This window comes from Ranitomeya imitator, chromosome 7, assembly GCF_032444005.1.
Source record: "Ranitomeya imitator isolate aRanImi1 chromosome 7, aRanImi1.pri, whole genome shotgun sequence".
NCBI lineage: Eukaryota > Metazoa > Chordata > Amphibia > Anura > Dendrobatidae > Ranitomeya > Ranitomeya imitator.
In genome coordinates, this window is record NC_091288.1 from 80,580,746 (window position 1) to 80,604,887 (window position 24,142).

Genomic DNA, 24,142 nt, shown 5'->3' on the forward strand with positions numbered 1-24,142 from the left:
GCAAAAAGACCCTCCGTACCGAACTAACGGCACGGAGGTACACCCTTTGCGTCCCAGAGCTTCCAGCAAAACAATTAGACAAGCTGGACAGAAAAAATAGCAAACAAACAGCAAAGAAGAACTTAGCTATGCAGAGCAGCAGGCCACAGGAATGATCCAGGGAAAAACAAGTCCAACACTGGAACATTGACAGGAAGCATGGATCAAAGCATTAGGTGGAGTTAAGTAGAGAAGCACCTAACGACCTCACCAGATCACCTGAGGGAGGAAACTCAGAAGCCGCAGTACCACTTTCCTCCACAAACGGAAACTCCCAGAGAGAATCAGCCGAAGTACCACTTGTGACCACAGGAGGGAGCTCTGCCACAGAATTCACAACACCAAGGCTCACGTCAGCAGGTACTAATAGGATGCAGTTCTCACACTTCCTTCAGACATCCAAGGGACGTCCCAAAAAATGAGAGCACTGCAGCCAGTTATCGACCACATGACAGACTATGACTGTTGTGGAGGGTTGAACCAATGGGCCGATCGTTTTTTTTAAGTGGATTATTGGACATACTCTTTTTAAAATTCTTCTAATGAATAAAAAATATACACATACAAATTTTTTCCAATCAAAAATGAGTCAATCAATTCTAAACAGAGGCAAACAATGCTATAGCCTAGATTTGCTGTTGACCCATAGTGTATATGTTGCCACTTTGACCTTGAAATGGGGTAGCAACTGCTTTGCAATGCATATTATGCATGTAAATTAAAGAAGTTGCTATAGTTGAAGGACTCTCCTGGACTCATTGGTGGTTTTGTATTTTATTTTTGCAGGAAGACATGTCCCTGCCACTGAAGCATTACAGATTGGGATTGTTGATGAAGTGGTACAGGGTAATGTTGTTAATGCAGCGATACAGTTGGCTCGGAAGGTTATAGGTAAGGAAATCCATGGTTTGAGTCTTTGAATTTTGAACTCCATTAAAATATGCATACATGGTTTTGGTGGGGTAGAATTTCTTAAGTTGCGGAATACAGTTCCATTTTTGTTCATGAGGCACTCACATTAATTATATACTGTCCTGCTGCCTTGACCTCCTCCACTGATGGGCTGCAGCCTTCACAGTTTTTGGAAGTACTGCCTTATGGAAGTGTGAAGGCCGCAGTTGATCATTGGCTGCTGAAGGCCTACAGAGTGCGGCGAGACACAGAACCAAATCCTCGGAACCGCACTAGTGAGGAAAGGTTAGTAGGTGTTGTTTTTGTTTTATGCGGGGTACTGTAGCATTTTAAGAAGGGGCTGCCCAGTAGTGCACAACCCCTTTTTAAGGGAGTTTTCTGGTTTCAGAAAACCTCTTGTCTCGGCCATTGCTCCTGGTGCCTGTTCTTGTCTGTAGTAACTGATGTCTTGGCGATAGCACTGCAGCCAGTAAGTGGGCTCAGCGGCTCTGCCCCAGTACCCAGCGCAAGTACCCCAGTACCCGGCACGAGCCTCTCGGAGCCGCTGAGGTCGCTGATTGAAGCACTGGCAATGTGACCTCAGAGCTGCAGACAATAACAGGCACGCGGTACAGTGCTGGATACTAAGCGCAGGGACTGGGGAAGATGAGCAAATCTCAGTTTTCTTGTCTTTTTTCTGTGTAGGGGAGATTTCTGAAACTAAAGAACAATTAAACTTCTTAAAACTTATTTTTGAAATGAACTTCCAATATAAGCATGTAAATGTTATTTAAGTCACACCTTTGCAATAAAATTCTTAGTACAAGTTGTTTGTGACTTCTGCCCTGAAAGCACAAACTGCTTATCACCACAACACAAAAGGACTTTGCTTTATTGTAATACGGTAATTTGTATCCCTAGACGACGGTGCACGTATGGTATGAGCAATAGATCTGCAGCATTAGGGTCTCAGCCGTATATTCATTCTGTTCAGCTTCTTATTTCTGGCAAGTAGTGTCTATTGTCTGGTCCTGAACACTCGCTGCCTGCATCCACCACCTGCAGTAGGGTAGGTCCATACGGGATGGAAAAGCTGCACATTTTGCCTTCAGATCTGCAAAGGTAAAATCGGCAGCAGTAAATATGTAGATGAGATTTAAAAACACTTTTCAATATTAGAATTAACCTGCATTTTGCGTCTGCAGAATGTCAATTTCTAAGATGCAAAAAAAAGGTCTGGTATTCCAGACAATGATGGCAAAAAAGCTGCAAGTTGTTCTGCAAAAGAAAACAAATCATCATTGCATGTTAAGATACACCTTTACAATAAATCCTCAAATGTGAATGGCTAAAGTCCCTCTCTCCTATATGTGACTTGTGCCCTGAATGTAGAAGAACATCCCCCTATAGGTGAGGAGGTCCAATCAATAGAGACTGATCAGTCTTGTGTGGTTTTTTTTATTTTTTTTCCACATTGATCTGGAAGAAGCCAGCCATCAGTTCAGTATAGGGCAGTGATGGTACAGGTATTATAATTCCCTCTCGTTCCCTATGTAAGGTCTCCCATCCTGACAAGGACGGTACCCAAGTGTAGTCCTGTCCCACTAAAGATATCCCTAATTTTCCCTCCCCATTGAGACATTGTTATAGGGACAAGGCCACACAAGGGCACGAAAAAAAAAAAGGTTGGGAGCAAACCATTTTTATGTTTTTGCACTGGTATTTTGGGCACCTTTTGATGTGTGACGATTGAGATCACTATACAACTCTGGTAAAAATTAAGAGACCACCACATTAAAACCCTGTCATGAGCAGCCCAATCTCCAGACCTGAACCCCACTGATAACCTCTGGAATGTAATCAAGAGGATGATGGATAGTCACAAGCCATCAAACAAGGAAGAACTGCTTACATTTATGTACCAGGAGTGGCATAAGGTCACCCAGAAGCAGTGTGAAAGCCTGGTGGAAAGCATGCCAAGACATATGAAAGCTGTGACTACAAATCATGGTTATTCCACAAAATATTGATTTCTGAACTCTTCCTGAGTTAAAACATTAGTATTGTTGTTTGTAAATGATTATGAACTTGTTTTCTTTGCATTTTTTGAGGTCTGAAAGCACTGGTTGTTTGTTTTTATTTTGACCATTTTTTCTTGTCAGAAAAAAATACAAAATTTATTGCTTGGAAATTCGGAGACATGTTGTCAGAAGTTTATAGACTAAAAGAACAATTTACATTTTAATCACAAATATACCTATAAAGAGAAAAATCAGACAAACTGAACATTTTGCAGTGGTCCCTTAAGTTTTGGCAGAGCTGTATATATGAGTGTGTTACTGACGTGTGTGTGTGTGTGAATATATCTACTATATAATTGTCTAAGGGTCACTTCCGTCTTTCTGTCTGTCTTTCTGTCACACATATTCATTGGTCGTGGCCTCTGTCTGTCATGGAATCCAAGTCGCTGATTGGTCGTGGCAAAACGCCCACGACCATTGCCACGACCAATCAGCGCCGGCCGCAGTCCGGCGGCAATATGGCCGCTCTTTCCTCCCTGCAGTCAGTCAGTGCCCGCTCCGTACTCTCCTCCAGTCATCCAGTCAGCCCTCACACAGGGTTAATGCCAGCATTACCGGACCGCGGTGTAACGCACTCTGGTTACGCAGCTATTAACCCTGTGTGACCAACTTTTTACTATTGATGCTGCATATGCAGCATCAATAGTAAAACGATCTAATGTTAAAAATAATAATAATTTAAAAAAAAAACACGTTATTCTCACCCTCCGCTGTCGCGTCCTGTCCACGGCAGTGCAAGCAGCAGGTTCCGCTTCCAAAGATGCTGTGGGAGAAGGACCTTCCATGACGTCACGATCATCTGACCGCGACATCATCACAGGTCCTGCGCTCATACCAATCCTGAGAACGGAAGCTGCCGCCTGCACCGCACACAGGTGCCAGGACTACAACGGGCTCTTCAGATGGTGAGCATATGTTTTTTTTATTTTTTAACCTGTTACATACGTGGTTGGGCAATATACTACGTAGCTGGGCAATATACTACGTGTCTGTGCTGTAGACTACAAAGGCACAGATGATTGGCCTCGGGGAGACCAAAACATCCAACACCGCGGAGACACCATCACGTGTTTCTCAACGCAGTGATCCAGAACACTGCCCCCATCCCTTATGGGAAATATGCAGATGCATGTAAAGAAGCTGCGGAGACACCATCACGTGTTTCTCGACGCAAGCAGTGAATAGCCAGGCCTTTCCCCGGGAAGGAACAACCACGGGAAGGGCAGCATCCTATGAAGGAAAGCCACCTATGCCAAGCATGGTATCCATCCACAGACAGCTGTTTCGGGGTTTTTGCCCCTCATCAGTGTGGAGTAGGAATCTGGCTATTAGGAGCAGTGCCTAGTAAAAAGGCTTTAAAGGCACAGATGATTGGCCTCGGGGAGACCAAAACATCCAACACCGCGGAGACACCATCACGTGTTTCTCAACGCAGTGATTCCAGAACACTGCCCCCATCCCTTATGGGAAATATGCAGATGCATGCCCTTCCCGTGGTTGTTCCTTCCCGGGGAAAGGCCTGGCTATTCACTGCTTGCGTCGAGAAACACGTGATGGTGTCTCCGCAGCTTCTTTACATGTGCTGTATACTATGTGACTGGGCAATATACTACGTGTCTGTGCTGTATACTACGTGGCTCTGTGCTGTATACTACGTGACTGGGCAATATACTACGTGCCTGTGCTGTATACTATGTGGCTCTGTGCTGTATACTACGTGTCTGTGCTGTATACTACGTGTCTGTGCTGTTTCTAGAATACCCGATGCGTTAGAATCGGGCCACCATCTAGTGTGTGTGTGTGTGTGTGTGTGTGTGTGTGTGTGTGTGTGTGTATGTATTGTAGCGTGGCTAAAGGATGTCTAATCGATGGGAGATATGTGTCTTATAGATGGCTTGCTGCTGTGATGTAACCATAGCTACCTATATGTGTTTCAGGACCTGTGGTGATGTCACAACCACATGTCTGGTCATGTGATGGCTTCTGGGTGTGGTTAGACATATAAAAGAAAGCCTAATGCTTAACACAGGTGGATATGTGTGGAGGTGAAACCCTCCTGAGTGTGTTACGGCTTCAGGACTGAGCCGGAAGAACTGGACACTTGTTTTTCTTTGCCTGAACCAAAGGCTATTTTGTTTTCTGTTGTTTTGCCACATGGTTTATGAAGCAATAAACCCAGTGAACTTTAAAGGAACACGTCTCCTGTGTGTCAGCCGTCGCAGCTGAGTGAGTGGAACCCCTACAATTGGTGGTAGACATGCGAGCAGCGTTCCCAGCGGAGACGTGAGTTTATTTTTGAATGTCCTGGGTCAAGGCTGTTGCAAGCCAGCAAGCATTTCCGGAGAAAATGGAGGACTTGCTGAAACACTTGGTCCAGCAGGAGCAAAGGCAGCAAGAGACCAACAGGCTGTTGATGCAGCAGATACAACAGAGCCAGCAGGAGCAACGGCAGCTGATGCAGCAAAACCAGCAGGAGCAACGGCAGCAGATGCAGCAGAGCCAACAGGAGCATCAGCAGCAGATGCAGCTTCTGGCAACCGCCATCCAGGGCAAGGCGAGCGCCCCAACCCCAGGTTTGGCTGATGACACCCACGTCCGGAAGACGGTAAGACGCGCATTGCAGAAAATGACTCCCGGGGATGATGTTGAGGCCTTCCTGACAGTGTTTGAGAGGGTCGCTGAGAGGGAAAAACTTCCGCCAGAGCAGTGGGCAGAGGTATTGGCGCCATACCTGACGGGAGAACCCCAGAAGGCGTACTATGACTTGACCTTGCAGGATGCCAAGGAGTATCACAAGTTGAAAGCCGAGATTCTCGCACGTTTGGGGGTGACACTGACTGTCAGGGCACAGCGAATTCACTGCTGGGCCTATCACCGGGACAAACCACCTCGTTCCCAAATGTTTGATCTGTTGCACCTGGTCCAGAAATGGCTGCAGCCAGAGTCATCTACGCCTGCTCAAATGGTAGAACGGGTGATGATGGATCGGTTTGTCCATTCCCTCCCGAGGCCTATACAGACTTGGGTTGCCCAGGGTGATCCCCAGAATGCCGACGAGCTGATCGGACTGGTTGAGAGATACCAAGGGTTGGAAGGCTCCTTCAGGAGGCAGCCCATGCCATACTGGGGGTCCCAGAAGGGAGCTGAGCCCCAAAAAGGGGTGGCGCGTCCAAGGTCACCAAGGGTGGGGGAGGTGGTGCCCAAGGTCCCTACGGGTGATATTATTTGTTGGAGGTGCCACGGGCCAGGACATATAGCTGCCCGTTGTTCCCAGACCACTGAGCAGATGGACTGCAGCATGGGACGCCGTTGTTCATACTATGCGTATCCAGCCTGCAGTGTGAACTCTCCGCCCAACGAGGGACCTCAAGCGTGTCCCGTAAAGGTGAACGGTCGAGCAGTAACGGCACTGTTAGACTCGGGGAGCCTAGTGACCCTGGTGAGGGCCACTTTTCCTCTCCACCTGCTCCCGGGAAAGAAGGTCGGAGTGCGGTGCATACATGGTGATGCAAAGGACTACCCTGTGGCCAGTGTGAACATTGAAACGACATGTGGCACGGAGTCCCACATAGTCGGCGTCGTTCAGGACTTGTTGCACCCTATAATTATTGGCCGGGATTTCTGTTTGTTTTGGGATTTGTGGGGGAAAGGTTCTGAGCTCCCTAGCAAGAGTAGGGAACCAGTGAACCCTGGAAGGGTGGTGCCACACCCAGAGTCAGACAGGTTTCCTTTTTGTGTCCTGGCTGGAGATGAGGAGGAAGTGTCCCCTGCATCTGAAATTCTGGAGTTAGAGGTATCCGGTGAAAATTTTGGGACTGACCAACATAGGGACCCCACTCTGAGGGAAGCCTTTAATAATGTCACAGTTATTGACGGGGTGGTACAGGAGCCGGGGGCAGACACAAGATTTCCCCATTTTCTAATGAGCAGGGAGTTGTTGTACCGGGTCACGAAAATAAGGGAGGAGTTGGTAGAGCAGTTGGTAGTGCCCGGTCCATATAGACGGAAGGTGTTGGACATGGCCCATTCACACATCTTGGGTGGACACCTAGGGGTGGAAAAAACGCAGGAACGGGTTGTGCAGAGGTTCTATTGGCCTGGGTGCCACCGGGAAATAGTGAACTATTGCAGGTCCTGCCCTACATGTCAGCTAACTGCTCCCACTCCTCATTTCCGAAACCCCCTTGTGTCACTGCCCATTATTGAGGTGCCATTGGAGAGAATTGCCATGGACTTGGTCGGTCCCTTAGTTAAATCAGCCCGGGGCCATCAGTATATATTAGTCATCCTGGACTACGCCACACGCTATCCTGAGGCAATTCCCTTGAGAAATTCTTCAAAGAGTATAGCTCGCGAGTTGGTCCATGTCTTTTCCCGGACAGGTCTGCCGAAGGAGATCCTGACTGACCAGGGGACACCTTTCATGAGCAAGGTGATGAGGGAACTATGCAAAGCCCTGAAAATCTCCCAGTTGAGGACCTCGGTGTACCATCCCCAGTCAGATGGCCTTGTTGAGAGATTTAACAAGACACTGAAGAGCATGCTGAGAAAAGCTATAGAGAAAGACGGTAGAGACTGGGATTGTCTCTTACCCTATTTGATGTTTTCCATTCGTGAAGTTCCACAGGCCTCCACAGGTTTCTCACCGTTTGAGCTTCTGTATGGCCGACATCCACGAGGACTCCTGGATATAGCCAAGGAAACCTGGGAAGCCGAAGTCACGTCCCACAGAAGCGTCATTGAGCATGTGGCCCTGATGCAGCAGAGGATTGCAAAGGTGATGCCTATCGTGAAAGAACACCTTCTCCAAGCACAAGAAGCTCAGGCCAGGGTCTACAACCGGTCTGCAAGAGTGAGGCAATTCAATCCGGGAGACCGAGTTCTTGTGTTAGTTCCGACAGTGGAAAGCAAGTTCTTGGCCAAATGGCAAGGGCCATATGAGGTTGTCGAGAAACTTGGTGAAGTAAACTATAAAATTCACCAACCAGGAAGACGGAAACCATTCCAAGTATACCATGTCAACCTTATCAAGCCGTGGCAAGATAGAGAGCCGACAGTAACTCCATCGTTGTTAAGCAACCCAGAAGATGAGGTTGGAGCGGTTACTATAGCGGAGACGCTATCGGAATCCCAGAAACAGCAATGCCGGGAGTTACTCCAGAAAAACAGGGACCTGTTTTCCGAGTTGCCTGGGTACACGAAGGTCATAGAGCATGAGGTCCTGACAGAGCCCCATGTGCGCGTGAACGTGAAGCCCTATAGAATTCCTGAGGCCCGTCGAGAAATAGTCTCCAAGGAAGTGGAGCGTATGTTGAAGCTTGGAGTCATTGAGGAATCCAAGAGCGGTTGGTCGAGCCCAATTGTCCTGGTCCCAAAACCTGATGGGGAGTGGAGGTTTTGCAACGACTATAGGAAGTTGAATGAGGTCTCCAAGTTCGACGCATATCCCATGCCCCGCGTTGATGAGCTCATCGAAAGGCTTGGGCCCGCCAGGTACATAACCACCTTGGATTTGACGAAGGGGTATTGGCAGATCCCCATGGCACAGGAAGCCAAGGAGAAGACGGCGTTTTCTACACCAGATGGATGCTTCCAGTATGTCCGGATGCCATTTGGCCTACAGGGAGCTCCGGCCACCTTCCAAAGGGCTATGGATAGAGTCCTTGCACCCCACAAGGCATACGCTGCTGCGTACCTAGATGATATCGTCATATTTAGCCCGGACTGGGAGAGTCATCTGGAGAAAGTCCAAGCGGTGTTTGATGCTATAAGAGAGGCCGGATTTACAATAAACCCGAAGAAGTGTGCATTGGGTAAAGAAGAAGCTAAGTACCTTGGATACATAGTGGGTCATGGAGAAATAAAACCCCAAATCAGTAAAGTGGAGGCAATTCAAACATGGCCAAAACCAGTTTCCAAGAAGCAAGTTAAAGCCTTCCTGGGAATCGTGGGATATTACAGGAGGTTCATCCCAAACTTCGCCACAATGGCGGCGCCTCTGACTGACCTGTTAAAAGGGACAAAATCAGTAATGGTTAAGTGGTCCGAAGAAACAGATTCAGCCTTCCAAGAAATGAAAGAGGCTTTATGTAAGCAACCCGTTCTGATGGCCCCAAACTTCAAGAAAGAGTTTATTCTTCAGACAGATGCCTCAGATGTTGGGGTGGGAGCAGTCCTTTCCCAAGAACTACATGGAGAGGAGCATCCTGTTCTCTATCTGAGTAGGAAGCTGTCCTCGTCTGAAAAGAACTACTCAGTCGTTGAAAAGGAGTGCTTGGCCATAAAATGGGCAGTCGACACATTACGGTACTATTTGCTGGGACGTAAATTTAGACTGATATCCGACCATGCCCCACTTAGGTGGATGAGGGAAACGAAGGGTAGAAATGCTAGGGTCACCCGTTGGTTCTTAGCCCTGCAGGACTTCTGTTTCCATGTGGAACATAGGGCCGGAAAGCTGCACGGTAATGCTGATGCCCTGTCAAGAATCCCTTGTCTAGTGGGAGAAAGTGCCAAGCCCCACGGCTTTAGGCAGAGGGGGGAGGTATGTAGCGTGGCTAAAGGATGTCTAATCGATGGGAGATATGTGTCTTATAGATGGCTTGCTGCTGTGATGTAACCATAGCTACCTATATGTGTTTCAGGACCTGTGGTGATGTCACAACCACATGTCTGGTCATGTGATGGGTTCTGGGTGTGGTTAGACATATAAAAGAAAGCCTAATGCTTAACACAGGTAGATATGTGTGGAGGTGAAACCCTCCTGAGTGTGTTACGGCTTCAGGACTGAGCCGGAAGAACTGGACACTTGTTTTTCTTTGCCTGAACCAAAGGCTATTTTGTTTTCTGTTGTTTTGCCACATGGTTTATGAAGCCATAAACCCAGTGAACTTTAAAGGAACACGTCTCCTGTGTGTCAGCCGTCGCAGCTGAGTGAGTGGAACCCCTACAGTGTGTGTGTATATATATATATATATATATATATATATATATATATATATATATATATATATATATATATATATATATATATATATATATAATATAAATAATCTCCTGCCAGTGTGAATTTACTGTACACCGCACATGAATTACCAGCTTTCCAAAGGACACCGTTGCGCAACAAATGGACATCACTCTCATGGTGCGAGTGCTGTGCATTTTCTCTTTCTCGCATCCTTGACTTGCATTGGCGAGTCTCGTCCGAGATGCGCAGCATACTGCGATTTTTTTTTTTTTTTTTTTTTTTTTTTTTTTTTTTAAATAATTTTTTTCTCTCAGACCCATTTCAGCTGAGAAAAAATAGGCAATAAAGGAAAGTTCTTTGTCAAATATCACCCCAAGCGAGCGAGCTTGCTACTTGGGAGCTATAGTTGCACCACCCAAGAAAATTACTAAGTCAGGTATAGGTAGATTAGTAGAGGGAGGAAATTCAAGCAGTTTAATTTCCGATAGAGGGAGGACATGACATTAGAGAAAGCAGTAGAGTAGGGGTGATGGCAGGAGCAGAGGTACATAGTTGGGTGTCATCAGCCACTAGTGAGTATTGCAGAATTATGCACCCCTTCATGACACGCATTCTTAGTACTCAGAGCAGCTTTGGATATTCTAACCTGCTGCACACATGATGTATAACCAGACAGCAGCCTCTGGCAGCGTTCCTCGGGAATTTTAGGCCATTCCTCATGGCCAATGGCCTCCAGTCCACTAATATTCTTGGGTTTATGCTGCAGCAACATTTTACCAAGCTCACCAAACATTTTCTATAGTGGGCAAGCCAGATAATTGTGACAGACACTCCAGAATTTTTCTGAAATCGCGCCTTAGCTGACTTTGAGATGTCAATAGAATCATTGTCATTTTTTAAGGTCAAGTGGTGCTGAAGCTTCAGCTTTATTACAGAAGACATGATGTCTTCTCCTGGGATTTTATGATACTTGATTGAATCCTTCTTGCCCCCACACACTGTAGATTTCCAATGCAAAGGAAGTATAGCAGCCCCAGAGCATCACCGAGCCAGGGCCTTGCTTCGCTGTACGCATCATTGAGCCCCCACCATACTTCACTATAGGCAGCGTGATCGTTTTGGCTTATGATTAATTCTTCCTTCTCCAGACATATTGCTGATCTAATGTATTGTTTTTCTTGTTTGTGCAAGGCAATTATCTTGTTTTTCTTAACTTTATGAACCACTCGCTTGACAACCCGAGAATATTAGTGAAGTAGAGGACATTGACCATGTAGAATGGGCAAAGGTTTCTCAGGAACGCTGTAAGAAGCTGGTGTCTGACTAGCATGTTAGCAGCATGTCACGAGGGCCAAAGGGTTCTATTCTGAGTACTAAAGATGCTTGTCATTGAAGATGAATAATTCTCAGCCAGCAGATATAGGAAATCTGTCATGATCAATTCCCCTAAACCTCGTATATTGTCATTTCGCTATTTGAAAAATAAGCCAATCCGTACCATTTTTTATTTTTAAAATCTGCTGCTCCAAAACTAAATTTAAAAAAAAATCCATGTTTTAATCCAGACGCAAATGCAGCTGAAGTGCTCTGGGCATGAGCAGAGCACTTCCTGAGCCTCTGGCTCTATTTCCTGTCTTGTGCCACCTTCTTTTACTTGATTTGATGGCTGTGTTGGGTAAGCTACAGATTTGCTTATCTGTGAAAGCGCTCCATGACAATATTAGTGGTTTGGTGCATTAATCATTATTCCAGATTCCATTTAAATATAACATTTTTGGATTTTTAAACATTTGTTAACAAAAAATGTTTAGCTTCTTAGATTAGGTGAAAAATTTGCTACATTTTTAAAGAGTACCTGTCAGTATGCTTTTACATACAGAAGTAGTGGTATGTCTGTATAGTCACTTGTCTCTCCTTTCTGTAGAGATCCGATGTGCCTGTCATGAGAAATCTAGTATAGATACCATATGCAAATCAGACTGGAAGTGCACTGGGGGCGTGTCAATGCACTTGACATTTTTCTTTCTAGTGAATTGACACACCCTCATTACACTTCTACTCTGGTTTGCATATGACTTCTTTGCTAGATTTCTCATGATTTTCACATGAGGTCTGTAGTGTAAAAAAAAAAAAAAAGTATCACTACTTCCATAATTAAAAAACGTGCTGATCGGTTATTTTATCCCTTTAAAAATGTTGTTTTGCATGTATATTTGTTTTTGTAATGGATTCCCATTACTGATCTACAAGTAAAAACCTATTTGTTTGTACATCTTGTCGGTACAGTTCTAGATTCAAAAGGTCAACAGTGCTTCCATCTATCTCCAGGAAAGTTAATGATTTAAGAAGGAGCCCTCATTATGTAAAATGTCATTAAATCCTTAATCTATGAAGTAGAATGAGCCCTTGACCTAGTAAAACTGTAGAAGATCATTAAACATCATCAGACAGTTTAATAGCATACTCTCATTAGCACAGATAAGCCTTATATCACCTGTTGTGGCACATAGTATTATGGGCTTTTTTTTTTGTCTGGTTCTGCTCAAATAAGAAAAAAAGCATTCATCTAAAAAATGGTGTATGTTTTTTTTTTTTTCTATTAAGAAAAACAACTTATTTTCAACACTGTGGTGATGGAGACTAGATAGGCCGGGTATCTACAAGTCAATAGTGGTATGGCGAGTTTGCATGATAGATGGATACTGTATTTCTCGTTGATGTTCTGGGCCTGGTTGGGTGTGGTGAAGCGGTACCCCTCCAGATTGCGGAGATTGTATAAGATACAATTGTTTATCCATCACCTATTCCCACAAGTCCCATACAAAACTATGACATTTGGCCCAGCATGTACAGTACAGACCAAAAGTTTGGACACACCTAATTTAAAGATTTTTCTGTATTTTCATGACTATGAAAATTGTACATTCACACTGAAGGCATTGAAACTATGAATTAACACATGTGGAATTATATACTTAATTTCAGTTGTTTCACACTTTTTTGTTATGTCTTATATTCCAGGTTCTTCAAAGTAGCCACCTTTCACTTTGATGACTGCTTTGCACACTCTTTGCATTCTCTTGATGAGCTTCAAGAGGTAGTCACCGGGAATGGTCTTCCAACAATCTTGAAGGAGTTCCAAGAGTAGCTTAGCACTTGTTGGCCCTTTTGCCTTCACTCTGCGGCCCAGCTCACCCCAAACCATCTCGATTGGGTTCAGGTCTGGTGACTGTGGAGGCCAGGTCATCTGGCATAGCACCCCATCACTCTCCTTCTTGGTCAAATAGCCCTTACACAGCCTGGAGGTGTGTTTGGGGTCATTGTCCTGTTGAAAAATAAATGATGGTCCAACTAAACGCAAACCGGATGGAATAGCATGCCGCTGCAAGATGCTGTGGTAGCCATGCTGGTTCAGTATGCCTTCAATTTCGAATAAATCCTCAACAGTGTCACCAGCAAAGCGCCCCCACACCATCACACCTCCTCCTCCATGCTTCACGGTGGGAACCAGGCATGTAGAGTCCATCCATTCACCTTTTCTACCTCGCACAAAGACACGGTGGTTGAAACCAAAGATCTCAAATTTGGACTCATCAGACCAAAGCACAGGTTTCCACTGGTCTATTGTCCATTCCTTGTGTTCTTTAGTCCAAACAAGTCTCTTCTGCTTGTTGCCTGTCCTTAGCAGTGGTTTCCTAGCAGCTATTTTACCATGAAGGCCTGCTGCACAAAGTCTCCTCTTAACAGTTGTTGTAGAGATGTGTCTGCTGCTAGAACTCTGTGTGGCATTGACCTGGTCTCTAATCTGCGCTGCTGTTAACCTGTGATTTCTGAGGCTGGTGACTCGGATAAACTTATCCTCAGAAACAGAGGTGACGCTTGGTCTTCCTTTTCTGGGGCGGTCCTCATGTGAGCCAGTTTCTTTGTAGCGCTTGATGGTTTTTGCCACTGCACTTGGGGACACTTTCAAAGTTTGCCCAATTTTTCGGACTGACTGACCTTCATTTCTTAAAGTAATGATGGCCACTCGTTTTTCTTTACTTAGCTGCTTTTTTTCTTGCCATAATACAAATTCTAACAGTCTATTCAATAGGATTAGTTAAGTAAATAAGGCAGCACACTGCAACGCTAAAACATGTAAACTTGAAAACACGAAATTTGAACTGCATTACTGCACTAGAAATATGAAAAATGAGAGCTTTTAGCGCATAGAAATGGCCAATTTTATGTGTACCTGGTAGCCCCTTTACGGCATCTCTTATACCAGGTCCTAAACTTGCCTTACCTCGCTGAGAATAAACGTCTCCATCTGAATGGGTACATGTGAAACCTCTTCTTAGACTAAAATTCTCTCTCTCTGTGGAGGTGTATTGGACCTGCTGTAATTAAAACACCTGATGCTAGGAGGCGGAGTGCACGATCAGAAGGCTAGAGAATACATTTCAAAAACCTGACCGGCACATCCAAACATAGACTGAAGTGTGAACAGGTGCTGAACCTAGAGTCGCCAACTCGTATATAGTTAAGTAAGAGAGAGAGAATTTTACACGGATAAGGGTGGTTTCACATTTGCGTTTTTTTTTTTTTGCGGCAAAAAAAGTATGCCTTTTTTTTTTACCCCTATATTTAACATTAAAAACGCATGCGTTTTTTTGTATGCGTTTTGACGCGTTTTTGCAACGCATGCGTTTTTTCCTGCATGCGTTGTGTTGCAGAAATGCAACATGTAGTATTTTTAGCGGCGTTTTTTTTTGGGGTAGGGTTAAGGTTAGGATCCCTTTAGGGTTAGGGGTAGGGTTAGGGTTAGGATCCTTTTAAGGTTAGGATCCCTAACCCTAACCCCAGCTCTTTCTGTTTATAGTGTGGTTTTTTACTTTATTTTGATGATTGGCAGCTGTCACACATTTATCTGCATGCGTTTAAAAAACGCAAACGCATGAAAAAACGCATGTAAACGCGTCAAAACGACGCGTTTTTTTCACCACATGCAAAAACACATGCGTAATAAAAAACGCAGCGTTTGCACACGTTTACATGCGTTTTTTCACCATGCGTTTTTTTTTTTTAAAACGCATGCGTTTTGAAACGCAAGTGTGAAACCAGCCTAAATAAATCTATTACAAAGCTTCTCCTAATACTTTGCAATGTAAAGCACAGGCAGTACATAGATGTATACACCAATGCCATCCATGTGCTGTACAGGTTTACCAAGGACCCATAGACTTGGTGCCAGAAAAATCACAGACATGTGAATAGCGCCATAGATTATAATGGATATGTGTGGGATCTGTGGGGAAAAAAAACCACGAGCAAGAAATTGTTGGTTTTGCATTTCCACTAGGTGCCCATTGAGGGCAATGTTGGACCATCTTTCTCTAGCAGGTGGCAGTGATGTGGAGAATAGTTTTCGTTTTCTTCCACTTTTGATGAAAATATTGTGTGAAATATTGGATTGTGTATCTGTTCATGATTAATCCCTCATCTCTTTGCCTTTGAATACTGTAACCTGTTCATATTAGAGACTTAAACAGCATATGCCTAATATGTTACCATCTCTCCGTATCTCGTTATGAAATCCCCCATGTCTGCCTGCCCTGTCAGCCAAATTCTGGCAGAGTACCCATTTTTGTTTACGGTCTATGAAATGATCGGAAGGACTATCATTACATCCTTTAATTATTAGTTATGTCCTGTCATTTACCTGATTATTAATCAAATATAATATACCGTAAGTCTAATGTTTTAGGCGCTAGCCTACATCTGTCCTTCCAGGCCTGTTCTCTTTCTAAGATCATCTCATTACGTTTAAAAAAAAAAAATATTCATCTGTTAAATTGGCAACTCGGCATATTGAGATCAGATTCCCCATAACACAAATTTCCAACAATCATCCTCTGAGCCGACGACATGCACGATCGAGCACATTGGGATACGTTCTTGTTGTACTCATGTTCGCTATGCTGTGTCTTGTGGTTCGACCACTTATATAAACATATTGTACAAAAATAAATCTGTATGGTATATTTACATTTTTTGGGTGTTAGAAAGTATAATATCCTAGAATTGATCCTTTATAGCTGTAGCAGTATTTAAAATATTGCATTTTTCTATTTAGTTTATTATTTTTTTTGCAAATATTTGCAATAATAATTCCTTGGTCAATGAAAAATAAGTACATTTTGTTTAGACATTAAGCCCCTGTGGGAACAAAAAATGGACTCTTTTGGTCGGTTGATGAACAGAAATTTTACGATTTTAAATAATTAAGTTGTTTTTGTTTTTACCTAAAGTTTGCGTTGCTTTTTTTTTTTTTCTGGCAATTTTATCTCCCTTTTTGATGTTTGCTCGTATGTCAGAAAAGCACCCAAGGACTTACTATTTTGCTAGATATATGTTCAAATTTATCCTTGGTGGGGCCATCCTTTTTGAGGTTTCAGTCCCTTTTACGTTATTTCATTTATTAACATACAGGTGCTTCTCACAAAGTTAGAATATCATCAAAAAGTTAATGTATTTCAATTCTTCAATACAAAAAGTGAAACTCTTATATAGTCATTACAAACAGAGTGATCTATTTCAAGTGTTAATTTCCGTTAATGTTGATGATTATGGCTTACAGCCAATGAAAATGTTCATATCTCAGTAAATTAGAATAATTAACAAAAAACACCTGCAAAGGCTTCCTAAGTGTTTAAAAAGGTCCCTTAGTCTGTTTCAGTAGGCTCCACAATCATCGGGAAGACTGCTGACTTGACAGTTGTCCAGAAGGCAGTCATTGACACACTCCACAAGGAGGGTAAGTCACAGAGGGTCATTGCTACAGAAGCTGTCAGTTCACAGAGTGCTGTATCCAAGCATATTAATGGAAAGTTGAGTGGTAGGAAAAAGTGTGGTAGAAAAAAGTGCACAAGCAACCGGGATAACCACAGCCTTGAAAGGATTGTTAAGAAAAGGCCATTCAAAAATTTGGAGCACATTCACAAGGAGTGGACTGCTGCGGGAGTCATTGCTTTAAGAATCACCACACACAAACGTATCCAGAAGACCGGGCTACAAGTGTCGCATTCCTTATGTCAAGCCACTTATGACCAGTAGACAACGCCAGAAGTGTCTTACCTGGGCCAAGGAGAAAAAGAACTGGACTGTTGCTCAGTGGTCCAAGGTGTTGTTTTCAGATGAAAGTAAATTTTGCATTTCATTTGGAAATCAAGGTTCCAGAGTCTGGAGGAAAAGTGGAGAGGCCACAATCCAAGCTGCTGGAGTTCTAGTTTGAAGTCTCCACAATCAGCGGTGGTTTTGGGAGCCATGTCATCTGCTGGTGTAGGTCCACTGTGTTTTATCAAGACCAAAGTTAGCGCAGCCGTCTACCGGGAAATTTTAGAGCACTTCATGATTCCCTCTGCCAACAAGCTTTTTGGAGATTTCATTCTCCAGCAGGACTTGGCCCCTGTCCACACTGCCAAAAGTACCAATAACTGGTTTACAAACAACAGTATCACTGTGCTTCTTTGGCCAGTAAACTCACTTGACCTTAATCCCATAGATAAATTATGGGGTATTGCCAAGAGAAAGATGAGACACCAGACCCAACAATGCAGACGAGCTGAAGGCTGCTATTAAAGCAACCTGGGCTTCCATAACATCTCAGCAGTGCCTCCATGCCGCACTGATGCAGCAATTGATGGCAAAGGAGCCCTGACCAAGTATTGAATGCATTTACTGAACATACATTTCAGTAGGCCAACATTTTGGATTTTAAAATAATTTTTCAAGCCGGTGTTCTAAAATATTCTAATTTTCTGAGATCATGAGTTTTGGGTTTTCATTGGCTGTAAGCCATAATCATCAACACTAACAGAAATAAACACTTGAAATAGATAACGCTGTTTGTAATGACTCTAATATATGAGTTTCACTTTTTGTATTGAAGAACTGAAATAAATTAACTGTTTGATATTCTAATTTTGCAATAAGCACCCGTATTTATAGTTTTATTATTAATATTCCTAGTTGTCGGCATGGTGGCTCAGTGATTTGCACTGTTGTCTTTTAGCCGGTGGAGAATTACTAAAGAAATGAATGAGAATTCTGACTCGGGGGTGGACGTATCATTGGGGCTAATGGTGGTAAAGGCGGCCATATCGATCTCCAAAGCAGCAAGCAGCTTCTGTAACCGAGACATAAAGGGGTGCATTATGAGAAGCTATTGTACTGCAGAGGGCTCACATAGTGTTCTTGTGCAGGGTCCCTCTTATGTTAATGTCCGTCCCTGTTCTGATCACCTCTACAATGACAGCGGCCCACGTCAGGGCTCCATTGCAGAGATAGATGCTGGACCCATATTTACTGTTTCCTGTGGACATGCCTTAACCCTTTCATGACATATGACGTATATTTACGTCATATGTCGTGTCCCTGCATTTGATGTGGGCTATGGTATTTAGCCGCATCTTTCCCCGCACATGAGAGCTGATGTAATAAGCTGTGATCTTCCTTTTAACAGCCGCGGCTGAATTAGAGCTCCACCTGCGGCTGTTAGCCAGTTTAATCCTGCTGTTAATCTCTGACAACGGGATTTAACATGCGCCGGCTGGAAGGTTGTCAGAAATCCTGCCCATTGGTGTCCCAGTTATATGATCGGTTTTCATGACAGCCGGGGTCTGCAGAAGACCACCATGCCTGTCATTCCGATATGCCTGTGAACATGGCTGGTGTTCATAGGACATGGTGATTTCTGCTATACATGGGACTGCTGCAATGTATGGCATGGGAGGCTTGAAGCTGTGATTATCTGATCGCCTAATGGGACTATTAAATACAGAAATAAGTGGGAAAAAATGTTTAAAAAAATAAAAAACACAAATTCAAATCAGCCCCATTGCAAATAACACAAAAACAAAAAACCCACGTAGTTGGTATGGCTGCATTCAGAAATGTTCGATCTATCAAAATATAAAACAAATTAATCCGACTGGTAAATGGTGTAACGAGAAAAAAAATTGAAACCCCCGAATTACGTTTTTTTTATCCACCACAACATTGCAATAAAAGCGATCAAAACATCTTATCTACCCTAAAATGGCACCAATAAAAACATCAGCTAAGAGGCAAAAAAAAGCCCTAACCCAGCCCCAGATCCTTTAAAATCGAAACACTACAGGTCTCTGAAAATGGCGACAAATGCAAACACTTTTTTTCATACAAATATTTAAAAATGTTTTTGAACACTTTAATAAAAATATACTATACATATGTGGTATATGTGTAATCGTACTGACCTGGAGAATCATTTTGCCAGGTCAGATTTACCATATCGGGAACATGGCAATTAATAAACACAATTGTGGAATTGACCTTTTTTTTTTTTTTTTTTTTTTTTTTGCAATTTTACCACTCTTGGTATCTTTTTTTTCTGTTTGGTAAAATGAGTGGTGCCATTCAAAAATACAACTCGTCCCACCAAAAAAATGGCGTTATATGGTTATGTTGACGGATATCTAAAAAAGTTATGGCTCTTCAAAGAAGGGGAGGAAAAGATAAAAAGAACAGAAATTGGCCATAGTGTGAAGGAGTTAAATGGACTCAGTCAGCAAGTTTTTGCTATGTAATCTGACAGCAGCATGATGTAGGGGCAGAGACCCTGATTCCAGCGATGTGTCACTTAGTTTACTGGGTCCAGCAATTATGATAGAATCCAAATTTTTTTTTTTCTCTGCTGTTGATCTAGTAGAGCTCAGAATGCGGAGCTCAGTATGACCCTGTACACACCACTGACTGGCAGCTTTCTGTGCATACTGTATACGGACAGAAAGCTGCTAAGCAGTGGTGGGGTACAGGATTGCACCATGAGACAGCTGGTCCTCTAGTGATCAACTGTTGATAAAACACTGATTTTATTGAAATCCCAAAACACAGCCTATTTAGTGACACACCACAGGAATCGGGCTCTTTGCCCCTACATCATGATGCTCTCCGAGTACATACTAGAAACCTGTTGTATTCCACATAAAGATGACCTGTCGGCAGGATTTTCTATCTCTAACTAAAGGAACGAGTGTAATGCCCCTTTAATGCTGATTACATTTTCTAGTAAGATTTGTTGGGGCATTAGTGAACATTCTGTTTTTGATGTTTTCTCCAGTGCATTCGGGTGGGCACTTGATTAACTAGCTCTGCTGCACTTTGCCACCCACTGTGGGCAGTCCTTCATTGACAGGTCACTCTTCCCTCAAATACCTGTCTCCCCTGCGCAGGCGCCATCATTACCCATCAGTTCGCTCCTGACTGTGAGATCAGTGTACCGGCTCCCGCAATGTCATTAGGAGCCCAACTGTGCAGGCGCCATCATTACCTATCAGTTCGCTCCTCACTGTGAGATCAATGTACCGGCTCCTGCAATGTCATTAGGAGCCCACTGTGCAGGCGTCGTCATTACCCATCAGTGGGCTCCTGACTGTGAGATCAATGTACCGGCCCCTGCAACGTCTTTAGAAGCTCACTGTGCAGGCGCCGTCATTACCCATCATTTCGCTCCTGACTGTTAGATCAATTTACCGGCCCCTGCACCGTCTTTAGAAGCTCACTGTGCAGGCGCCGTCATTACCCATCAGTGCGCTCCTCACTGTGAGATCAATGTACCGGCTCCTGCAATGTCTTTAGAAGCTCACTGTGCAGGCGCCGTCATTACCCATCAGTTCGCTCCTCACTGTGAGATCAATGTACCGGCCCCTGCAACGTCACTAGGAGCCCACTGTGTAGGCGCCGTCATTACCATTACCCATCAGTGTGCTCCTCACTGTGAGATCAATGTACCGGCTCCTGCAATGTCATTAGGAGCCCACTGTGCAAGCGCCGTCATTACCCATCAGTGTGCTCCTCAATGTGAGATCAATGTACCTGCCCCTGCTACGTCACTAGGAGCCCACTGTGCAGGCGCCTTCATTACCCATCAGTGCGCCCCTGACTGTGAGATCAATGTATCGGCTCCCGCAATGTCATTAGGAGCTCACTGTGCAGGCGCCATCATTACCCATCAGTGCGCTCCTGAGTGTGAGATCAATGTACCGGCCCCCGCAACGTCTTTAGGAGCTCACTGTGCAGGCGCCGTTATTGCAACAAACTCGGGCAATTATGTTGTCAAAGTGGGTGGAACTGGCCAAAGATGGCATGAAAACACCAAAAGTCATATTTTTTTTTTTTTTTTTTAATGGAACTTTGGGTTGCTCAAAAATTTTGCAACTTTTCAAAATGTTTTATCCCAGAATTTTGGTGTAAACACTTTGTTGGGGCCGGTGTGTTTAGCACAGTGGTCCCCAACTCCAGGCCTCGAGGGCCGCCAACGGTGCAGGTTTTCAGGATTTCCTCAGTATTGCACAGGGGTTGGAATCATCACCTGTGCAGATGATCACATTACCACCGATGCAATACTAAAGAAATCCTGAAAACCTGCACTGTTGGCGGCCCTCGAGGCCTGGAGTTGGGGACCCCTGGTTTAGCATGTAGTGTCCGCTTCGGCTCTCAAACTCCCTTTATATTCTATTATTCATTCTATTTTGTAAGGGATTTAGTTTTCGGAAAGTGTACTTTCTTTGTATAGTACATTTTGCCTTTCTATATTACATGCAGAGATTTCCTAGAATCCCTGTTAGATGCAGAATAAGACTGTCAGGAATTGGAGTGAATATTGTAATGTAGTTCTTTAAAAATGTATTCCCAGCCAGGATCCAATGTAATACAAGTAATCAGCAGCCGCTAACTGTTATATCTCATTGCAATCTAAACCCATCTGCGAGGCAAATTATTTATATAGAAAGGTTTACTGTATGTCTAGTAACCATGGAGATACGATTCCGTTTCCTAGGATGTGGTTACGTTTTCATACCTACATACTCCTATACTATAACCTATGAGATCCAACACCCTGGTAGTATAATAAATCATTAGCTGTAGTCCTTGCTTTTTACGTATTTGTTTATTTTTTTTTTGTATGGGATACAATTCTACTTTGAGACATATCGGCCATAGATTCTGCATGTCATTAAAATCTAAGAGCGAGTGTGGTTGAAGAGTGGTAATTCGGTGAGATAAGCACAATGAGTCGAGGACAGTTCAGGAACATATCGCCTATATAATGTCTAATCAATAAAACCAAAAAATAAAACATCATTTCTTATTAAAGGGGTTGTCCAGTACTTTTATATTGATGACCTATTTCAGGATAGGTCAACAGTATCAGATTGGTGGGGGTGCGCAAGCCAACATCCCTGCCGATCAGCTGATCCTGGTGCCAGCAGTATATATTAGGAACCCCATTGCAGTACCGCACTGTGACCACTACACATGGATGGAGCTGTGCAGCTGACCACACAATTCAGGCATTGGGATCAGCTGATAGGCGGGGGTGCCAGGTGACGCACCTTCACATATATATATATATATATATATATATATATATATATATATATATATATATATATATATATATATATATATATATATATATATATATATATATATAAATAAATATATATATATATATATATATATATATATATATATAGAAAAAAATTGGTACAGCATCCAGTATTACCTTAAAATGTGCAACGCTTTCCTGACCACTGAACCAGTGACCTCCAAGCATAAGAACAAAAAAAGGAAAACAGCACAAAAATTTTTTTGTGCTGTTTTCCTTTTTTTGTTCATATATAATATATATATATATAGAGAGATATATATATAGAGATATATATCTATATATCTATATATATATATATACAGTGGGGCAAAAAAGTATTTAGTCAGTCAGCAATAGTGCAAGTTCCACCACTTAAAAAGATGAGAGGCGTCTGTAATTTACATCATAGGTAGACCTCAACTATGGGAGACAAACTGAGAAAAAAAAAACAGAAAATCACATTGTCTGTTTTTTTATCATTTTATTTGCATATTATGGTGGAAAATAAGTATTTGGTCAGAAACAAACAATCAAGATTTCTGGCTCTCACAGACCTGTAACTTTTTCTTTAAGAGTCTCCTCTTTCCTCCACTCATTACCTGTAGTAATGGCACCTGTTTAAACTTGTTATCAGTATAAAAAGACACCTGTGCACACCCTCAAACAGTCTGACTCCAAACTCCACTATGGTGAAGACCAAAGAGCTGTCAAAGGACACCAGAAACAAAATTGTAGCCCTGCACCAGGCTGGGAAGACTGAATCTGCAATAGCCAACCAGCTTGGAGTGAAGAAATCAACAGTGGGAGCAATAATTAGAAAATGGAAGACATACAAGACCACTGATAATCTCCCTCAATCTGGGGCTCCACGCAAAATCCCACCCCGTGGGGTCAGAATGATCACAAGAACGGTGAGCAAAAATCCCAGAACCACGCGGGGGGACCTAGTGAATGAACTGCAGAGAGCTGGGACCAATGTAACAAGGCCTACCATAAGTAACACACTACGCCACCATGGACTCAGATCCTGCAGTGCCAGACGTGTCCCACTGCTTAAGCCAGTACGTGTCCGGGCCCGTCTGAAGTTTGCTAGAGAGCATTTGGATGATCCAGAGGAGTTTTGGGAGAATGTCCTATGGTCTGATGAAACCAAACTGGAACTGTTTGGTAGAAACACAACTTGTCGTGTTTGGAGGAAAAAGAATACTGAGTTGCATCCATCAAACACCATACCTACTGTAAAGCATGGTGGTGGAAACATCATGCTTTGGGGCTGTTTCTCTGCAAAGGGGCCAGGACGACTGATCCGGGTACATGAAAGAATGAATGGGGCCATGTATCGTGAGATTTTGAGTGCAAACCTCCTTCCATCAGCAAGGGCATTGAAGATGAAACGTGGCTGGGTCTTTCAACATGACAATGATCCAAAGCACACCGCCAGGGCAACGAAGGAGTGGCTTCGTAAGAAGCATTTCAAGGTCCTGGAGTGGCCTAGCCAGTCTCCAGATCTCAACCCTATAGAAAACCTTTGGAGGGAGTTGAAAGTCCGTGTTGCCAAGCGAAAAGCCAAAAACATCACTGCTCTAGAGGAGATCTGCATGGAGGAATGGGCCAACATACCAACAACAGTGTGTGGCAACCTTGTGAAGACTTACAGAAAACGTTTGACCTCTGTCATTGCCAACAAAGGATATATTACAAAGTATTGAG

The 24,142-nt window shown here is 43.5% G+C and overlaps 1 protein-coding gene across 1 annotated transcript in view; it reads left to right on the forward strand.

Annotated features, from left to right (window-relative positions):
- Window positions 1-24,142, forward strand: part of EHHADH (enoyl-CoA hydratase and 3-hydroxyacyl CoA dehydrogenase) — a 97,579-nt gene that overhangs the window by 15,346 nt on the left and 58,091 nt on the right. Inside the window, exon 5 of the mRNA XM_069733553.1 lies at window positions 826-930. Within this exon, the coding sequence (XP_069589654.1) occupies window positions 826-930 (105 nt within the window). The remainder of the gene's footprint in view (window positions 1-825; window positions 931-24,142) is intronic.